Source organism: Sander lucioperca, chromosome 1, assembly GCF_008315115.2.
Source record: "Sander lucioperca isolate FBNREF2018 chromosome 1, SLUC_FBN_1.2, whole genome shotgun sequence".
In the NCBI taxonomy this organism is placed as follows: Eukaryota; Metazoa; Chordata; class Actinopteri; order Perciformes; family Percidae; genus Sander; species Sander lucioperca.
The window spans coordinates 33,610,007-33,626,938 of NC_050173.1; the positions used below are offsets into that span (position 1 = coordinate 33,610,007).

The 16,932-nt window shown below is 41.8% G+C and overlaps 2 protein-coding genes across 12 annotated transcripts in view; both read right to left on the reverse strand.

Annotated features, from left to right (window-relative positions):
- LOC116052474 (protocadherin alpha-C2-like) overlaps positions 1-16,932 on the reverse strand; it is a 162,460-nt gene that overhangs the window by 37,388 nt on the left and 108,140 nt on the right. The window contains exons 1-2 of one of the 11 annotated variants that reach the window (XM_036003008.1): positions 7,929-9,713; positions 3,753-4,621 (exon numbers count right to left, since the gene is read on the reverse strand). The exons of 6 other annotated variants lie outside the window; for them this stretch is intronic. In XM_036003008.1, coding sequence (XP_035858901.1) covers positions 3,753-4,621; positions 7,929-9,438 — 2,379 coding nt within the window. In that variant the 5' untranslated portion in view covers positions 9,439-9,713. Of the gene's footprint in view, positions 1-600; positions 3,215-3,752; positions 6,310-7,059; positions 9,723-10,476; positions 13,159-16,932 lie in introns of those variants that run through there. 4 more of the 11 variants (XM_036003015.1, XM_031303217.2, XM_031303215.2 and 1 more) reach the window with 4 other exon arrangements.
- Positions 347-16,543, reverse strand: LOC116052485 (protocadherin alpha-2-like). The gene is made up of 2 exons (XM_031303234.2): positions 13,894-16,543; positions 347-600 (listed from the first exon to the last, which is right to left on the reverse strand). The coding sequence occupies exons 1-2, from the start codon at positions 16,267-16,269 to the stop codon at positions 433-435; spliced, it is 2,544 nt and encodes an 847-aa protein (XP_031159094.2). The 5' UTR covers positions 16,270-16,543; the 3' UTR covers positions 347-432.

Here is a 16,932-nt window from a genome sequence, read left to right on the forward strand (position 1 = left end):
CCGATACCGTTGTTGAATTAATAATACACTGTATACCTTTCACCTTATACCTTCCTTCCACCATGTGGAAGAGACTAAAGGCACCAGACTTTCCTAACTAAACATTACTTTCCTAACTAAGACAAAATAACATAGATGTAATGTATTGAGTTCTTATTTATTTGTACACTCAACTCTTCCAGCATGCGACACACGTGCGACAGAGGGAAAAAAACTAACAAAACTGGATCGCCTGTGGATCTGTTAATTTTTCCGATCCCCGATCCAGCTATTTTGTCAATATTGGGACCGATGTCTGATCTTAATATCGGATCGGTGCACCCCTAACTGACCAACAGGTCACAGAAGAACAAATAAAGACTATAATATTTTTAAAGTGTCAGCCTTACAATAGATGAGTCCCCTTAAATTTGCGTAATGAGAAGAAGTACATTAGATCACACACAAGTACATTATTGTCAAGGACAACACAAGTCTAAGACTTATTTTCACTGTGGCCCTCAAACAGTTACCTGCTTTAGGAATCAAACCACATTCTGTGAAAAAGTAAAGCCTTAAATCACTCACAATCCCCTGTGATTTATGTGCCATCACCCTTACCTTGTCTGTGCTGGGTAAAGTCTGAGTTCTGGTAAAAGTGTCTCCTCCGTTTATACTGATGAGCTCAGCATCTACAGGTGGAAACGGTGCGGGGAAAACCACTACGTCACTCTTCAGCGTGTCTGAGCTGAAACACACGTCATACTGCTGAGTAGATTTAGAGTAAGACCAGCTCCCGTCAGGGTGGGTGGTGATCATTGGGGCGCTGTACCTGCTGAAACTGCCGTCTGTCCTGTGGCATCTGACAGCTATTAAACTGATGAGACTCAGCAGAAAGATCACTGACACCGACACGATGGCGATCAGCAGATACAGGTTTAAATCAGAGAAGCTCTCCTCCTTTATGGGCACATGTCTGAACTGAGTCTGGATGTCAGCTGTGCTTTCAACCACCACCACATCAATAGACACAGTAGCTGACAGGGAGGGTTCTCCGTTATCAGAAACCAACACCACCAAGGGGTGAGTTTTCAGGTCATTGTCACTCATTCTCCTCTTAGTCCTGATTTCTCCGGTGCTGGTTCCGATCCGGAAGAGGTTGTTTCCTTTGGGCTCAGACAGGTGATAAGAAAGCAGAGCATTGTATCCAGAGTCTGCGTCTACAGCCCTGATCTTTGCCACAAAGTATCCCGCTTCAGCAGAATAGGGGATGCTCTCACTGTTAACGGAGCCGTGCTCAGAATAGGGCGCGAGAATTGTTGGATTATTGTCATTTTCATCCAGGATTAAAACGTTCACAGTTACGTTGCTGCTGAGCGGAGGAACACCAGAGTCTGTGGCCTGAACTTTAAACTGAAACGTGTTTAACTCCTCATAGTTAAAAGACTGCAGGATGACTATATCTCCAGTCTCTGAGTTGATGTTTACAACAGAAGTTAGTGGAATAGTTTTTGAAATGCCATCTAATGAAGAATATGTTACTTTTGCATTTTCTTCTATATCACGATCAACTGCCGTTATAGTAAAGATAGTAGCTCCGACTGCACTATTCTCATTCACATATACATTAATCACAGATTCTGAGAATAACGGGGCGTTGTCATTCACATCAGAAATGTAAACTGGAATAACACTGGTGATGGAGAGAGGTGGAGTGCCTTCATCAGTAGCTATGATGGTGACATTATATTGAGAAAAACTCTCTCTGTCAAGGGGTCCTTCGACTGCTAATGAATAATAACTTTTGTAGTTTAGCTTGAGTTTAAAAGGCACCGACCCGAGAATTGTAGCAGTAGTGAGACCATTATTACCCCCATCTTTGTCAGTCACAGTCACCAAGGCGACCACTGTCCCTACCTCAGCATCCTCTTTAACTGGGCTCATAAGAGAGGTGATAATGATTTCAGGTATATTATCATTAACATCAGTTACTTCCACTAACACTTTACCATGCACGCTTCGAGAAGGCATACCCTTATCTCTTGCCTGTACACGGATATCATATGCTGTATTCTCTTCATAGTCTACTTTTCCTGTTACAGTTATTTCCCCTGTGTCTGGGTTTATTGAGAACAAAACTTCAGGATTGAAATTCCCCCTCTCAATAAATGAATATATAATCTCACCGTTTATTCCTTCATCTAAATCTGTAGCAGTTACAGTCAGTATGGATGTCTGAAATGGTGCATTTTCAGTGACCTGGGCCTTATACAGAGGTTGACTAAATACAGGAACATTGTCGTTGACATCTATGACATTAACAACTATTTTTAATGTCCCTGACCGGGCAGGTTTTCCTCCGTCCAGAGCAGTTAAAGTAAGGTTGATGACAGACTGTTTCTCCCTGTCTAAAGATTTCTGTAGCACTAACTCAGCAGACTCACTGTGCTGTCCGCCGCTCTGTACGTCTAGTGAGAAATACTCATTTGGACTCAGCTTGTAGCTCTTAACCGAGTTACTGCCCGTGTCTGCGTCGTTTGCCATTGGTAGTAAATATCTCTCCCCGGTAAAAGATGATTCCAAAATATTGAAAGTCTTCTCCTTTTCACGAAAAAATGGTGCATTATCGTTAATATCAATAATCTGTACCTCTATGCGATGCAGATGCATCGGGTGGCTCAGAATGGCTTCTATATTCAGGGAACATTTTGCCGTATTTGGACAGAGCTCTTCACGATCAATCCTATCGCAAACATATAGAGCACCCGTTTTTAAATCCATGTCGAAATATTTCTGAGAATTCCCAGATACAACTCGTGCATCCCGTTTTTCCAATTCGTGAACATTAATTTGTAAATCCTTGGCGAGATTTCCCACGATCGTTCCTTTGTCAACCTCCTCGGAAACGGAGAACGAGAGCTGCGCTGTAGACCCATCACACAAACAAAGCAAAGCTATTATTTGTATCCAGACCGTGACTGTTAGTCCTCTACGTCCCATCGCTGCCACCGAATGAAAGAAATAATCATTTTCAAACATGTCCGCACTTAAGGTAAATAACAGACGAAGCCTTTCCTGTCCTGTGACCATTTGTGTGTTTTCTAACAAAGCACTGTGGACTGCTGATGCTTCGTACGGAGAGGAGGAGTCTGGGAAAAAAAAGTAGCCACAGAATATTGTGGTCTCGAGCGACACCAACAGTTATTTTGGTGCTAATATATGAAGACATGAATAGGATATACTTAAATATAGCCTATATTTGTGCAGAAGATCAAAGTAGTAGATACATCTATTTCAGTGTAAAATTATATAAAACCTTGTTCACAACCAAACGCATTTTAGTGTGTGTAAGTAAAAACTATATCTGTTGTGTGTTACCATGGCACGGCATATTAAACAAGTTATACATAGTCTGTTTTTAATGTTGAAATAATATGAGGCAGCCTTTTTCGTGCACGCGAAAACACAATCCAGAGTTCAGCACCATGGACAGCGTCCCCGCTGGTCAGCTGTATGACAGAGATCGAACTTAACCAATTACTTCTCAGCTTAAAATACTATTATTCAGCAACTATTTCGAAGAATATCCCACATGAACTCATCAACATCCAGCATCATACTAGTGAATGGATTTTCTAGAGGAAAGAATCTGTCAGGTGATTGATGATTTATATCCGCTAAAGTAGTACTTTGTATCGAGTTGCTTTCTCAAACATACATACAATTAATATCAGAACAATCAGCAAACTACTCTTGGGTTACAAACAACTCACCTTGTCTGTGTTAGGTAGAGTCTGAGTTCTGGTAAAAGTGTCTCCTCCGTTTATACTGATCAGCTCAGCATCTACAGGCGGAAACGGTGCGGGGAAAACCACTACGTCACTCTTCAGCGTGTCTGAGCTGAAACACACGTCATACTGCTGAGTAGATTTAGAGTAAGACCAGCTCCCGTCAGGGTGGGTGGTGATCATTGGGGCGCTGTACCTGCTGAAACTGCCGTCTGTCCTGTGGCATCTGACAGCTATTAAACTGATGAGACTCAGCAGAAAGATCACTGACACCGACACGATGGCGATCAGCAGATACAGGTTTAAATCAGAGAAGCTCTCCTCCTTTATGGGCACATGTCTGAACTGAGTCTGGATGTCAGCTGTGCTTTCAACCACCACCACATCAATAGACACAGTAGCTGACAGGGAGGGTTCTCCGTTATCAGAAACCAACACCACCAAGGGGTGAGTTTTCAGGTCATTGTCACTCATTCTCCTCTTAGTCCTGATTTCTCCGGTGCTGGTTCCGATACGGAAGAGGTTGTTTCCTTTGGGCTCAGACAGGTGATAAGAAAGCAGAGCATTGTATCCAGAGTCTGCGTCTACAGCCCTGATCTTTGCCACAAAGTATCCCGCTTCAGCAGAATAGGGGATGCTCTCACTGTTAACGGAGCCGTGCTCAGAATAGGGCGCGAGAATTGTTGGATTATTGTCATTTTCATCCAGGATTAAAACGTTCACAGTCACGTTGCTGCTGAGCGGAGGAACACCAGAGTCCGTGGCCTGAACTTTAAACTGAAACGTTTTTAACTCTTCATAGTTAAAAGACTGCAGACTGACTATATCTCCAGTCTCTGAGTTAATGTTTACAACTGAAGTTAGCGAAATCGTTTTTGAATCACCATCTAATGAATATGTTACTTTCGCGTTTTCATTTATGTCAGAATCGACTGCAGTTATCGTATAGATACGAGCTCCAACGGGACTGTTTTCTTTTACATAAATATTAATCACGGGTTCAAGGAAACGAGGCGCGTTATCGTTTACATCAGAAACCTGAACAGTAATAACGTTGGTGCTGGATAGAGGCGGGGTCCCTTCATCAGCAGCCATAATCGTGACACTATAAAAAGAGTATCCTTCTCTATCAAGAGGTCCATCTACAACTAAAGAGTAATAATTTTTATAATTGGAAGTTAGCTTAAAAGGTGCAGACCCGATAAGTGTACAGCGAGCCTGGCCGTTTTTTCCTCCATCTGTATCAGTCACCGTCACTAATGCTACAACGCTTCCTATTTCAGCATCTTCTTTAACCGGGTTCATGAGTGACGTCACCACAATTTCTGGGACATTGTCGTTCGCATCAACTAGCTCCACCAGCAGCTTTCCATTTGCACTTCGAGCCAAACCCCCTTGGTCTGTTGCTTGAACATGAATCTCATATGCTGATTGTGCTTCGTAATCCAAATGACCCTTTACCGTGATCTCCCCAGTTTCGGCATTAATGAAAAACACATCTGCAGGATTGAAGTTTCCACGCTTGACAAATGAATAAGTGAGCCTCCCGTTGTCTCCTTCGTCTAAATCCGTGGCACTCAGTTGAATCACTAATGATCCAGCTGGCGCGTTTTCATTTACCCGTGCCTTGTAAAGTGTTTTACTAAATGACGGCGTGTTATCATTGACATCCAGAACATTTACATGTATGTGTAAGGTTCCGGTTTTAGGTGGCTTTCCACCATCTACAGCCGTCAGCGTTAGTTTAATATCGGCTTGTTTTTCACGATCTAAAGCTTTTAGTAGCACTAATTCAGCAGATACACTATGTTCTCCGCCGCTCTGAACATCTAGTGAGAAGTATTCATTTGAACTCAGCCTGTAAGTCTTTACTGAATTGCTTCCCGTATCTGCATCAAGAGCCAAGGGAAGCAAAAAGTGTTCGCCCGTAGGTGATAATTCAGATATGTTAAGTGAATATGACTTCTCGACGAAGGCAGGTGCGTTGTCATTTAAATCAACAATTACCACCTCAATGCGGTGGAGTACCATAGGATTACTCAATATAGCCTCTAAGTTTAGCGTGCATTTGATCGTGGTTGGACAAAGCTCCTCGCGGTCTATTCGCTCGTTTACATAAAGATCCCCCGTTTTAAAATTCGCCTCGAAATATTTCTTACTGTACCCAGACATGATATTCAGATTCCTCGTTTGCAGCTCCCGAACGTTGACATTTAAATCCTTTCCAAGATTCCCTACCACAGTCCCTTTGTCCACCTCCTCGGAAACCGAGTAGGATATCTGAGCAGCAGACCAGTCAGATAAAAACAGGATGAACAGCCAACAGAGTATTCCGCTATTCCTTCCACTGCCCATCGCTGCTTTCAAAGAAAGTGACGCTATACAAAATATATGCATCCATAAAACGCTACTCGATCGGACAGCATTTATAATCCCATACAATCCTGTCTTCTTTTTATCGCCACTCGTTTTCCTCTCACAAAGCACTCGCAGTCTGCTGACGCTTCACACGGAAAGGAGGAGACTGAAAACACCGAGCTCACAAAAACATGTGGTCATCAGCGACCCCACGCGTTAAAATTTAGAAATTAAAATGCTTTCAAAATTCGAGTTGCACACCCTGTGTCTCATATCACAACACGTGTAATACATTGTATACCTTAATGTTTTAAATGGACTAAAAGACGACTTAAAGTTTGCTTTAACTAGTTGTGTAAAGAGGAAAAAATCACGCTACATAGTCACAGATTACTGCAGAAAATGACAGTGAGAACAATCTGAAATTATTGTTACACATGGAAAAGATAAATCAAACTTGTTGGAAACATATAATGAGCTCCAAGGCATCAACAATATTTCCCATGAAGACAGGGTAATAACAAGCGTCACCACTACTGTCACTATTTGAAGACAGTTCAGCATGTAATAATAATCAATAAAACAATTGATTTTCAAGCGTTAAGAAATTTACGAATTGACAGCCTTAGTAAATGAAACCAGCAGTGATAGCATGACATGCCAGAGTTTTTGGATTGTGAGCCCAAGAGGACGAAGAAGACACCAGTAATGTTTTCAGCACCACGGAAAGCACCCTACAAGCCTACTTGCAGGAAATGCCCACTATTTTACAACTTAGGCCAAGCCTGTTTTCTGTTTAAATGCAAATGCATCTCCATGTAAGTAAAAGGGATATTCTTAAATGGGAATTTCTGACTTTCTGACTTTCTGTCATGGTTGCAAGTCATCTATGTCAAAGCAAGAAGATAGGAGTGAAAGGCTGCAAACAACTCACCTTTTCTTTACTGGGTAAAGTCTGAGTTCTGGTAAAAGTGTCTCCTCCGTTTATACTGATCAGCTCAGCATCTACAGGTGGAAACGGTGCGGGGAACACCACTACGTCACTCTTCAGCGTGTCTGAGCTGAAACACACGTCATACTGCTGAGTAGATTTAGAGTAAGACCAGCTCCCGTCAGGGTGGGTGGTGATCATTGGGGCGCTGTACCTGCTGAAACTGCCGTCTGTCCTGTGGCATCTGACAGCTATTAAACTGATGAGACTGAGCAGAAAGATCACTGACACCGACACGATGGCGATCAGCAGATACAGGTTTAAATCAGAGAAGCTCTCCTCCTTTATGGGCACATGTCTGAACTGAGTCTGGATGTCAGCTGTGCTTTCAACCACCACCACATCAATAGACACAGTAGCTGACAGGGAGGGTTCTCCGGTATCAGAAACCAACACCACCAAGGGGTGAGTTTTCATGTCATTGTCACTCATTCTCCTCTTAGTCCTGATTTCTCCGGTGCTGGTTCCAATCCGGAAGAGGTTGTTTCCTTTGGGCTCAGACAGGTGATAAGAAAGCAGAGCATTGTATCCAGAGTCTGCGTCTACAGCCCTGATCTTTGCCACAAAGTATCCCGCTTCAGCAGAATAGGGGATGCTCTCACTGTTGACGGAGCCGTGCTCAGAATAGGGCGCGAGAATTGTTGGATTATTGTCATTTTCATCCAGGATTAAAACGTTCACAGTCACGTTGCTGCTGAGCGGAGGAACACCAGAGTCTGTGGCCTGAACTTTAAACTGAAACGTTTTTAACTCTTCATAGTTAAAAGACTGCAGACTGACTATATCTCCAGTCTCTGAGTTGACGTTTACAACTGATGAAACAGGAATATTTTTTGGATAACTATCTAACAATTTGTAAGTCAGTTTTGCATTACTGTCCAAATCAGGATCAAAGGCATGTATTGTAGAAATAACGGAGCCTATTGCACTATTTTCTTTCACATAAACATGAATCACAGGCTCCATAAATCTAGGTGCATTATCATTAACATCAGAAACATGAACAGTAATGACCCTGATACTGGACAGAGGTGGACTCCCTTCATCTGTGGCTGTAATGGTGACATTGTAAAGAGAAGTGTTTTCTCTGTCCAGTGGTCCATCTACTACTAATGAATAGTCATTTTTGTAGTTGGACTTCAGTTTAAAGGGAACAGACCCAACTACCTTACAGTTAGTTACACCATTGTTTCCTCCATCTTTATCACTCACTGTAACCAAAGCAACTATTGTCCCCTGTTCCGCATCTTCTTTTACTGGGGTCATGAGTGACGTCACCGATATTTCTGGGGCATTGTCATTCACATCAATTATCTCTATCAGCAGTTTAGCATGTGCACTACGAGGAGAGGTGCCTTGATCCATTGCTTGGACTCTTACCTCGTAAGCAGACGTCTCTTCATAATCTAATGTGCCCTTCACAGTGATTTCTCCTGTTTCTGAATTTAGATCAAACATATTTGATGGATCAATATTTCCTCGTTTGATCAATGAATACAGGATCTTACTGTTCATTCCCTCGTCTAAATCTGTTGCATTTAACTTCATTATCACTGCTCCATGTGCAGTATTTTCAGATACACGTTCTTTATACAGCGATTTGCTAAAAATTGGTATATTATCATTCGCATCTAATACATTAACATGTATTTGTAATGACCCCGATCTAGGCGGTTTACCTCCATCTATAGCCGTCAAGAGAAGTGTGATCACCGGCTGTTTCTCTCGATCTAAAGCTTTCTGAAGCACTAACTCAGCAGACACACCGTGTTCTCCTCCGTTCTGCACATCTAGCGAGAAATATTCATTTTGGCTCAGCTTGTAAGTCTTCACTGAGTTGCTGCCCATGTCTGCGTCTACTGCTATTGGGAGAAGATATCGTTCTCCAGTTAAAGATGATTCTGAAATATTCAAAGAATGCGTTTTTTCAATAAAAGTAGGCGAATTATCGTTTATATCTAAAACATGAACCTCTACGCGTTGTGCAGTCATTGGATTGTTTAAAACGGCTTGTATTTTGATGGAGCATTTTAACACATTAGGACAAATCTCTTCTCTGTCTATCCTCTCGTCCACAAAGATGTTCCCGGTCCGCAAATTCACGTCAAAATCTTTCTTACTGTAACTCGAAACAATGCGTAGATCCCTGGTCTCTAGTTCCTGTAAATTGAGGTTTAAATCCTTCGCAATATTCCCCACTACGGTGCCTTTGTTCACCTCCTCGGAAATCGAGTAGGATAACTGCGAAGCAGACCAGTCACAAAGACAAAGAAACACAACAATGCGAATCCAGACGTATTCCTTTTGTAGTCGAATATACATTGTTGATGCAACAAAAGAACTGAACCCTATCGATCATTTATCCTCAGATAAGTCCGTCCACAGAAATATAGTTGTGGGGAAGCTCCTGCCCTTCTCGTCACAGCACCTTCCGCGGGTGTAATAATGGCCGATGACGATTTAATTTTTTTCCCATCCAGGGAGGAGGAGTTTTGGACATACAAACACATTCATGTGCATGGTCTCATGCGACATCATGTGGTGAATGACAGGTAGGCAAATACAAACCAGTGTATCATATAGTCACATATTTCAAATATTATGAATGACATAAATGGTGAGGTTTAAACATTTATATCAATATGTAGAGTGACAACCCTCAATCTAAATACTGTCTAAACTAGCTATTGTATGAAGTACAAATAATATAACATATACAGATAGAAAATTACTTCAAATTTGTTTTCGAGTGTAATTTCAATACTCCAAACGTCCCATGATTAGAGGAAATCATAATTTAAAGAAACCAGTTTGATTCAGCAGGACTTTACCGAAACAACATATTGTCAGCACAAAGTCAAACACCACTGACAGCGCCTTTTCACTACATTCAATATCAGGAGGCATTGCAAATGTTTGATCACAGCAGAATGATACCAGCTATATACCGAGGATGCAAACTCAGCACCTTATCGATTGTTAAAAAAACATGTAAAGAACAGCTTACATCGATGTAATCAATAATGACATGCTTTCAACAGACAAAATATCAGCGGATTTTGCAGCTAAATGGCACAAAACACAGTTCAGCACCACGGAGAGCACTATTTAAATACTTGCATTAAACTAGTTTGATCGTCCCAATTTAACACACGAGCTGTCTACGTAAAAAAATATTGAAGCTAGTTATTTCGGCACGGATCACTTAAGGTGGCGAACATATGGGAGAAATTCTGAAAGGGCTACACATTATGGTCGAAATACTGTAAATGGTGAGACTCATAAGCAGCAGGTAAATTGCATTATATTTTTTATGATAGCATTGTTAAGTTCTACAAGCATTGAGCACAGATGGCCTACCTTGTCTTTGTTGGGTAAAGTCTGAGTTCTGGTAAAAGTGTCTCCTCCATTAATACTGATCAGCTCAGCATCTACAGGCGGAAACGGTGCGGGGAAAACCACTACGTCACTCTTCAGCGTATCTGAGCTGAAACACACGTCATACTGCTGAGTAGATTTAGAGTAAGACCAGCTCCCGTCAGGGTGGGTGGTGATCATTGGGGCGCTGTACCTGCTGAAACTGCCGTCTGTCCTGTGGCATCTGACAGCTATTAAACTGATGAGACTCAGCAGAAAGATCACTGACACCGACACGATGGCGATCAGCAGATACAGGTTTAAATCAGAGAAGCTCTCCTCCTTTATGGGCACATGTCTGAACTGAGTCTGGATGTCAGCTGTGCTTTCAACCACCACCACATCAATAGACACAGTAGCTGACAGGGAGGGTTCTCCGTTATCAGAAACCAACACCACCAAGGGGTGAGTTTTCAGGTCATTGTCACTCATTCTCCTCTTAGTCCTGATTTCTCCGGTGCTGGTTCCGATCCGGAAGAGGTTGTTTCCTTTGGGCTCAGACAGGTGATAAGAAAGCAGAGCATTGTATCCAGAGTCTGCGTCTACAGCCCTGATCTTTGCCACAAAGTATCCCGCTTCAGCAGAATAGGGGATGCTCTCACTGTTAACGGAGCCGTGCTCAGAATAGGGCGCGAGAATTGTTGGATTATTGTCATTTTCATCCAGGATTAAAACGTTCACAGTCACGTTGCTGCTGAGCGGAGGAACACCAGAGTCTGTGGCCTGAACTTTAAACTGAAACGTTTTTAACTCTTCATAGTTAAAAGACTGCAGACTGACTATATCTCCAGTCTCTGAGTTGACGTTTACAACTGATGAAACGGGAATATTTTTTGGATAACTATCTAACAATTTGTAAGTCAGTTTTGCATTACTGTCCAAATCAGGATCAAAGGCATGTATTGTAGAAATAACGGAGCCTATTGCACTATTTTCTTTCACATAAACATGAATCACAGGCTCCATAAATCTAGGTGCATTATCATTAACATCAGAAACATGAACAGTAATGACCCTGATACTGGACAGAGGTGGACTCCCTTCATCTGTGGCTGTAATGGTGACATTGTAAAGAGAAGTGTTTTCTCTGTCCAGTGGTCCATCTACTACTAATGAATAGTCATTTTTGTAGTTGGACTTCAGTTTAAAGGGAACAGACCCAACTACCTTACAGTTAGTTACACCATTGTTTCCTCCATCTTTATCACTCACTGTAACCAAAGCAACTATTGTCCCCTGTTCCGCATCTTCTTTTACTGGGGTCATGAGTGACGTCACCGATATTTCTGGGGCATTGTCATTCACATCAATTATCTCTATCAGCAGTTTAGCATGTGCACTACGAGGAGAGGTGCCTTGATCCATTGCTTGGACTCTTACCTCGTAAGCAGACGTCTCTTCATAATCTAATGTGCCCTTCACAGTGATTTCTCCTGTTTCTGAATTTAGATCAAACATATTTGATGGATCAATATTTCCTCGTTTGATAAAAGAATACAGGATCTTACTGTTCATGCCCTCGTCTAAATCGGTTGCATTTAACTTTATTATCACTGTTCCTTGTGCCATATTTTCACGCACACGTATTTTGTAAAGCGATTTGCTGAAAATTGGTGTATTGTCATTCGCATCTATTACATTTACATTTATCTGCAATGTACCTGATCTAGCGGAGTTTCCTCCATCTACAGCGGTCAGAATAAGTTTAAGGACCGGCTGTTTCTCTCGATCTAAAGCTTTCTGAAGCACTAACTCAGCAGACACACCGTGTTCTCCTCCGCTCTGCACATCTAGCGAGAAATATTCATTTTGGCTCAGCTTGTAAGTCTTCACTGAGTTGCTGCCTATGTCTGCGTCCACTGCTATTGGGAGAAGATATCGTTCTCCCGGTGACATTGATTCGGAGATGTTTAACGAATAGGACTGTTCAATAAATTCTGGCGAGTTATCATTTACGTCTAAAACACTGACCTCGATGCGGTGTACATTCATTGGATTGCTTAAAACAGCCTGTATCCTCAGGGAGCATTGTGCTGTGTTTGGACAAATCTCTTCTCTGTCTATCCTCTCGTCAACAAAGAGGTTCCCGGTCCGCAAATTCACGTCAAAATATTTCTTACTGTAACTCGAAACAATACTTAGATCCCTGGTTTCTAGATACTGTACATTAAGGTGCAAATCCTTTGCGATATTCCCCACCACGGTGCCTTTGTTCGCCTCCTCGGAAATGGAGTAGGATAATTGCGAAGCAGACGAGTCACAAAGACACAGCAGTGCAACAATATGAATCCAGGCATATTCCTCGTTTCCCATCGCTGTACAATAAAAACTGAATTCCGCTTATCATGTATTTCCCGTGTATACATCCGTCATAAACACAAATCCCCAGCAGCAGCAGCAGCCCTTCTCCCCACAGTACAATCCCGTGTCTTTCTAAACTGATGCCTGGCAAATGGCTGTTTTAGGTTTCCCGTGCAGGGAGGAGTTTTACACATATTGTAACAATCATATCTGTGGTCTCCAGCGACATCATGTGGTAAATGACAGATAAGTCAATGTAAGTAACAGCCCAATGATTTGCAGTATTATAAAATATGACTTATTAAAAGCGTTGGCACATACTGTTAATTGACTTCCGTGTTTGGAAACAAACTCAAAAGTATTTTTCATAACATATAATCATGTCCGTTTTCAAATGTAAATCTATCAACTTAAGGTGCATATACACTGCATCACTGGAGCTTTGCTGTACCCTTGAATGGCGCCTTAAGTTGATAGATTTACATTTGAAAACGGACATGATTATATGTTATGAAAAATACTTTTGAGTTTCGAATACTTTTGAGTTTCGAGCAAAATGGAACTCTTTACGTAAAATAACCAATCAACTAATTAGCCAAAGAATCCCTTAAATAATACAAGTGTATAATGTTATCGTAGATAGAGCATCCAAATGTTGACTTTATGTAAGCACCACGGAGAGCGCTCTACACAAAGGCTGTAAACTGTATGGAGCCAGTGTACTACTGAGCTGTTTAGAGGCAACACTATCAAACAATCCTGTTTTCATAGACGCCATCTCAGGACCTTAAAACATACAGACATGGGTATGCTCTGTCTTTGAGGTGGTACTAAGTTTGTAGCTGAATCCCATCCCTGATGGGAATTTCTATTCGTTAATTTATAAAACTACAATATGTGCTAACGTGAACAGCGGAAATTGTATGTCAACTGGGGAGCTATTACTACTTGTATTACTTTATTTTCAGGTTTTGTTGACTTGTGTATGCACAATTATCTTAGCAAAATATGTAAATCGTGTCAATTGCAAACTGAAAGCGCTTCAGTGAAGAACCATACCTTGTCTGTGCTGGGTAAAGTCTGAGTTCTGGTAAAAGTGTCTCCTCCGTTTATACTGATCAGCTCAGCATCGACAGGCGGAAACGGCGCGGGGAACACCACTACGTCACTCTTCAGCGTGTCTGAGCTGAAACACACGTCATACTGCTGAGTAGATTTAGAGTAAGACCAGCTCCCGTCAGGGTGGGTGGTGATCATTGGGGCGCTGTACCTGCTGAAACTGCCGTCTGTCCTGTGGCATCTGACAGCTATTAAACTGATGAGACTCAGCAGAAAGATCACTGACACCGACACGATGGCGATCAGCAGATACAGGTTTAAATCAGAGAAGCTCTCCTCCTTTATGGGCACATGTCTGAACTGAGTCTGGATGTCAGCTGTGCTTTCAACCACCACCACATCAATAGACACAGTAGCTGACAGGGAGGGTTCTCCGTTATCAGAAACTAACACCACCAAGGGGTGAGTTTTCAGGTCATTGTCACTCATTCTCCTCTTAGTCCTGATTTCTCCGGTGCTGGTTCCGATCCGGAAGAGGTTGTTTCCTTTGGGCTCAGACAGGTGATAAGAAAGCAGAGCATTGTATCCAGAGTCTGCGTCTACAGCCCTGATCTTTGCCACAAAGTATCCCACTTCAGCAGAATAGGGGATGCTCTCACTGTTGACGGAGCCGTGCTCAGAATAGGGCGCGAGAATTGTTGGATTATTGTCATTTTCATCCAGGATTAAAACGTTCACAGTCACGTTGCTGCTGAGCGGAGGAACACCAGAGTCTGTGGCCTGAACTTTAAACTGAAACGTTTTTAACTCCTCATAGTTAAAAGACTGCAGGCTGACTATATCTCCAGTCTCTGAGTTGATGTTTACAACTGTTGAAATTGGAAAACTTTTCGGATAAGTATCCATTAATGAATAAGTCAATTTAGCATTTTCATTTGTATCTGCATCCTGTGCAGTTGTTGTTGTAATAATATCTCCCACTTTACTATTCTCCTTCACGTAAATATGTATATTGCCTTCTGGGAAACGAGGCGCGTTGTCATTAATATCAGAAACTTGCACAGTAATTACAGCTGTGCTAGAAAGAGGTGGACTACCTTCGTCGGTGGCAGTGATGGTTACATTGTACTGTGACACAATCTCTCTGTCAAGGAGACCGTCAACTATCAGAGAGTAATAGTTTTTGTAATTTGACGTTAATGTAAAAGGGACTGAGTCTTTAATTTGACAAGTGGTAAGGCCATTTTGCCCTCCATCTTTGTCAGTCACAGTCACCAATGCAACAACTGTTCCAATTTCAGCACTTTCCTTTACTGGACTCATTAGTGAAGTTATAGAGATTTCTGGTGCATTGTCATTGACATCGACAACCTCCACCAGCACTTTAGAATAACCACTGCGAGGGGAAGCGCCCTGGTCTGTTGCTTGTACTCGTAATTCATATGCATTGCTTTCTTCGTAATCCAATTTAGCCTTCACAGTGATTTCACCGCTTTCAGGACTAACAATGAATTTTTCAGGAGAGTCCACATTTCCTCTTCTCATTAAATGAAATCGAATGTCTGCATTTGACCCTTCGTCTGAATCAGTTGCACTTAGTTTCAATATTGTTGTACCTATGGGGGCATTTTCGCTGACTCGTACCTTATAAATCGGCTTGCTAAACGAAGGCGTGTTATCATTAACATCTATCACATTCACAAAAATGTGCATAGTGCCAGACCTTGCAGGTTTCCCTCCGTCTACAGCGGTTAATGTTACTTTAATAGTGGTTTGTTTCTCTCGGTCTAAAGCCTTCTGCAGCACTAACTCAGCGGACGCACTCTCTCCCCCACTACTCACATCTATAGAGAAATGCTCGTTCGGACTTAACTTGTAGGTTTTCACTGAATTACTGCCAGTGTCTGCATCCTGAGCTATTGGGAGCGGATACCTCTCTCCCGTCGAAGAAGACTCGGATATATTAAACACATGGGTTTGCTCGAGGAATGATGGTGCATTATCATTGATGTCCACAATACTGACCTCAATGCGATACATATTCATAGGATGGCTCAATAGTCCCTCTATATTTAAGGTACACTTAGGTAGATTCGGACAAAGCTCTTCACGATCTATCCTGTCGTTAACAACCAAAGCTCCTGTTCTCAAATTAGCCTCGAAATAGTTCTTACTGTATCCCGATACAATTCGAAATCCCCGTTCCTCCAATTGTTGTGTATGAATGTTTAAATCCTTTGCGAGGTTCCCCACCACTGTGCCTTTGTCCACCTCCTCGGAAACAGAGTAGGAAATCTGAGCTGCAGACCACTCAGATAAACAAAGAAGAATGGCGCACACCATCCATTCTGCCTCTCTATGCTGTTGACGAATCATCCTTTTGTTTAAATTAGAAATTCAGGCAAACAAACGTCATTCATCCACAAAAACGGCAAAATATCCACAAGAGCGCCAAGATCTCTTCATTTATGGACCATCTTTAAAGACGACGTGTTCGACTAACCCAGCCCCTACGAAACGCACAGGCTTGCTTATTTCACCGACATCGGAGGAGGAGTTTTTGTTCATTAATGAACACAATTGAATGTATGGTCTCGAGCGACATCTTGCGTTCCTTTGATAGACCACAGTGGATTCTTTACTAATCGCACGAGTTAGTGTCTTTTCTTTAAGGATATAGTAGAAATGTATTAATGATCGGATTCCGTGAAGAATTATGTTTTGTTTGTTGCAAAAAAATAGTAAGAAAAGAGAAAAGGCAAGTAACTAGAGACTACATTAATCAGAATAATCATATAACTGTAAATAGGGACAATAATATATTGTGGATTGTACATTGAACAGTGAATGAATTAAATTAATTAATGACTGATGATATATATGGCTGTCCCTAGCTCTTGCTGCTGAACATATTTAGTAATGAGCTTCTACCACTAAAAATAAGTTGTATGACAATATACCCTTCATTTTATTCCTCTATTTTAGCAGCTTATGGCATTTATGTTGTGGATATCGATAATGATAAACTTCTAGGCCCCT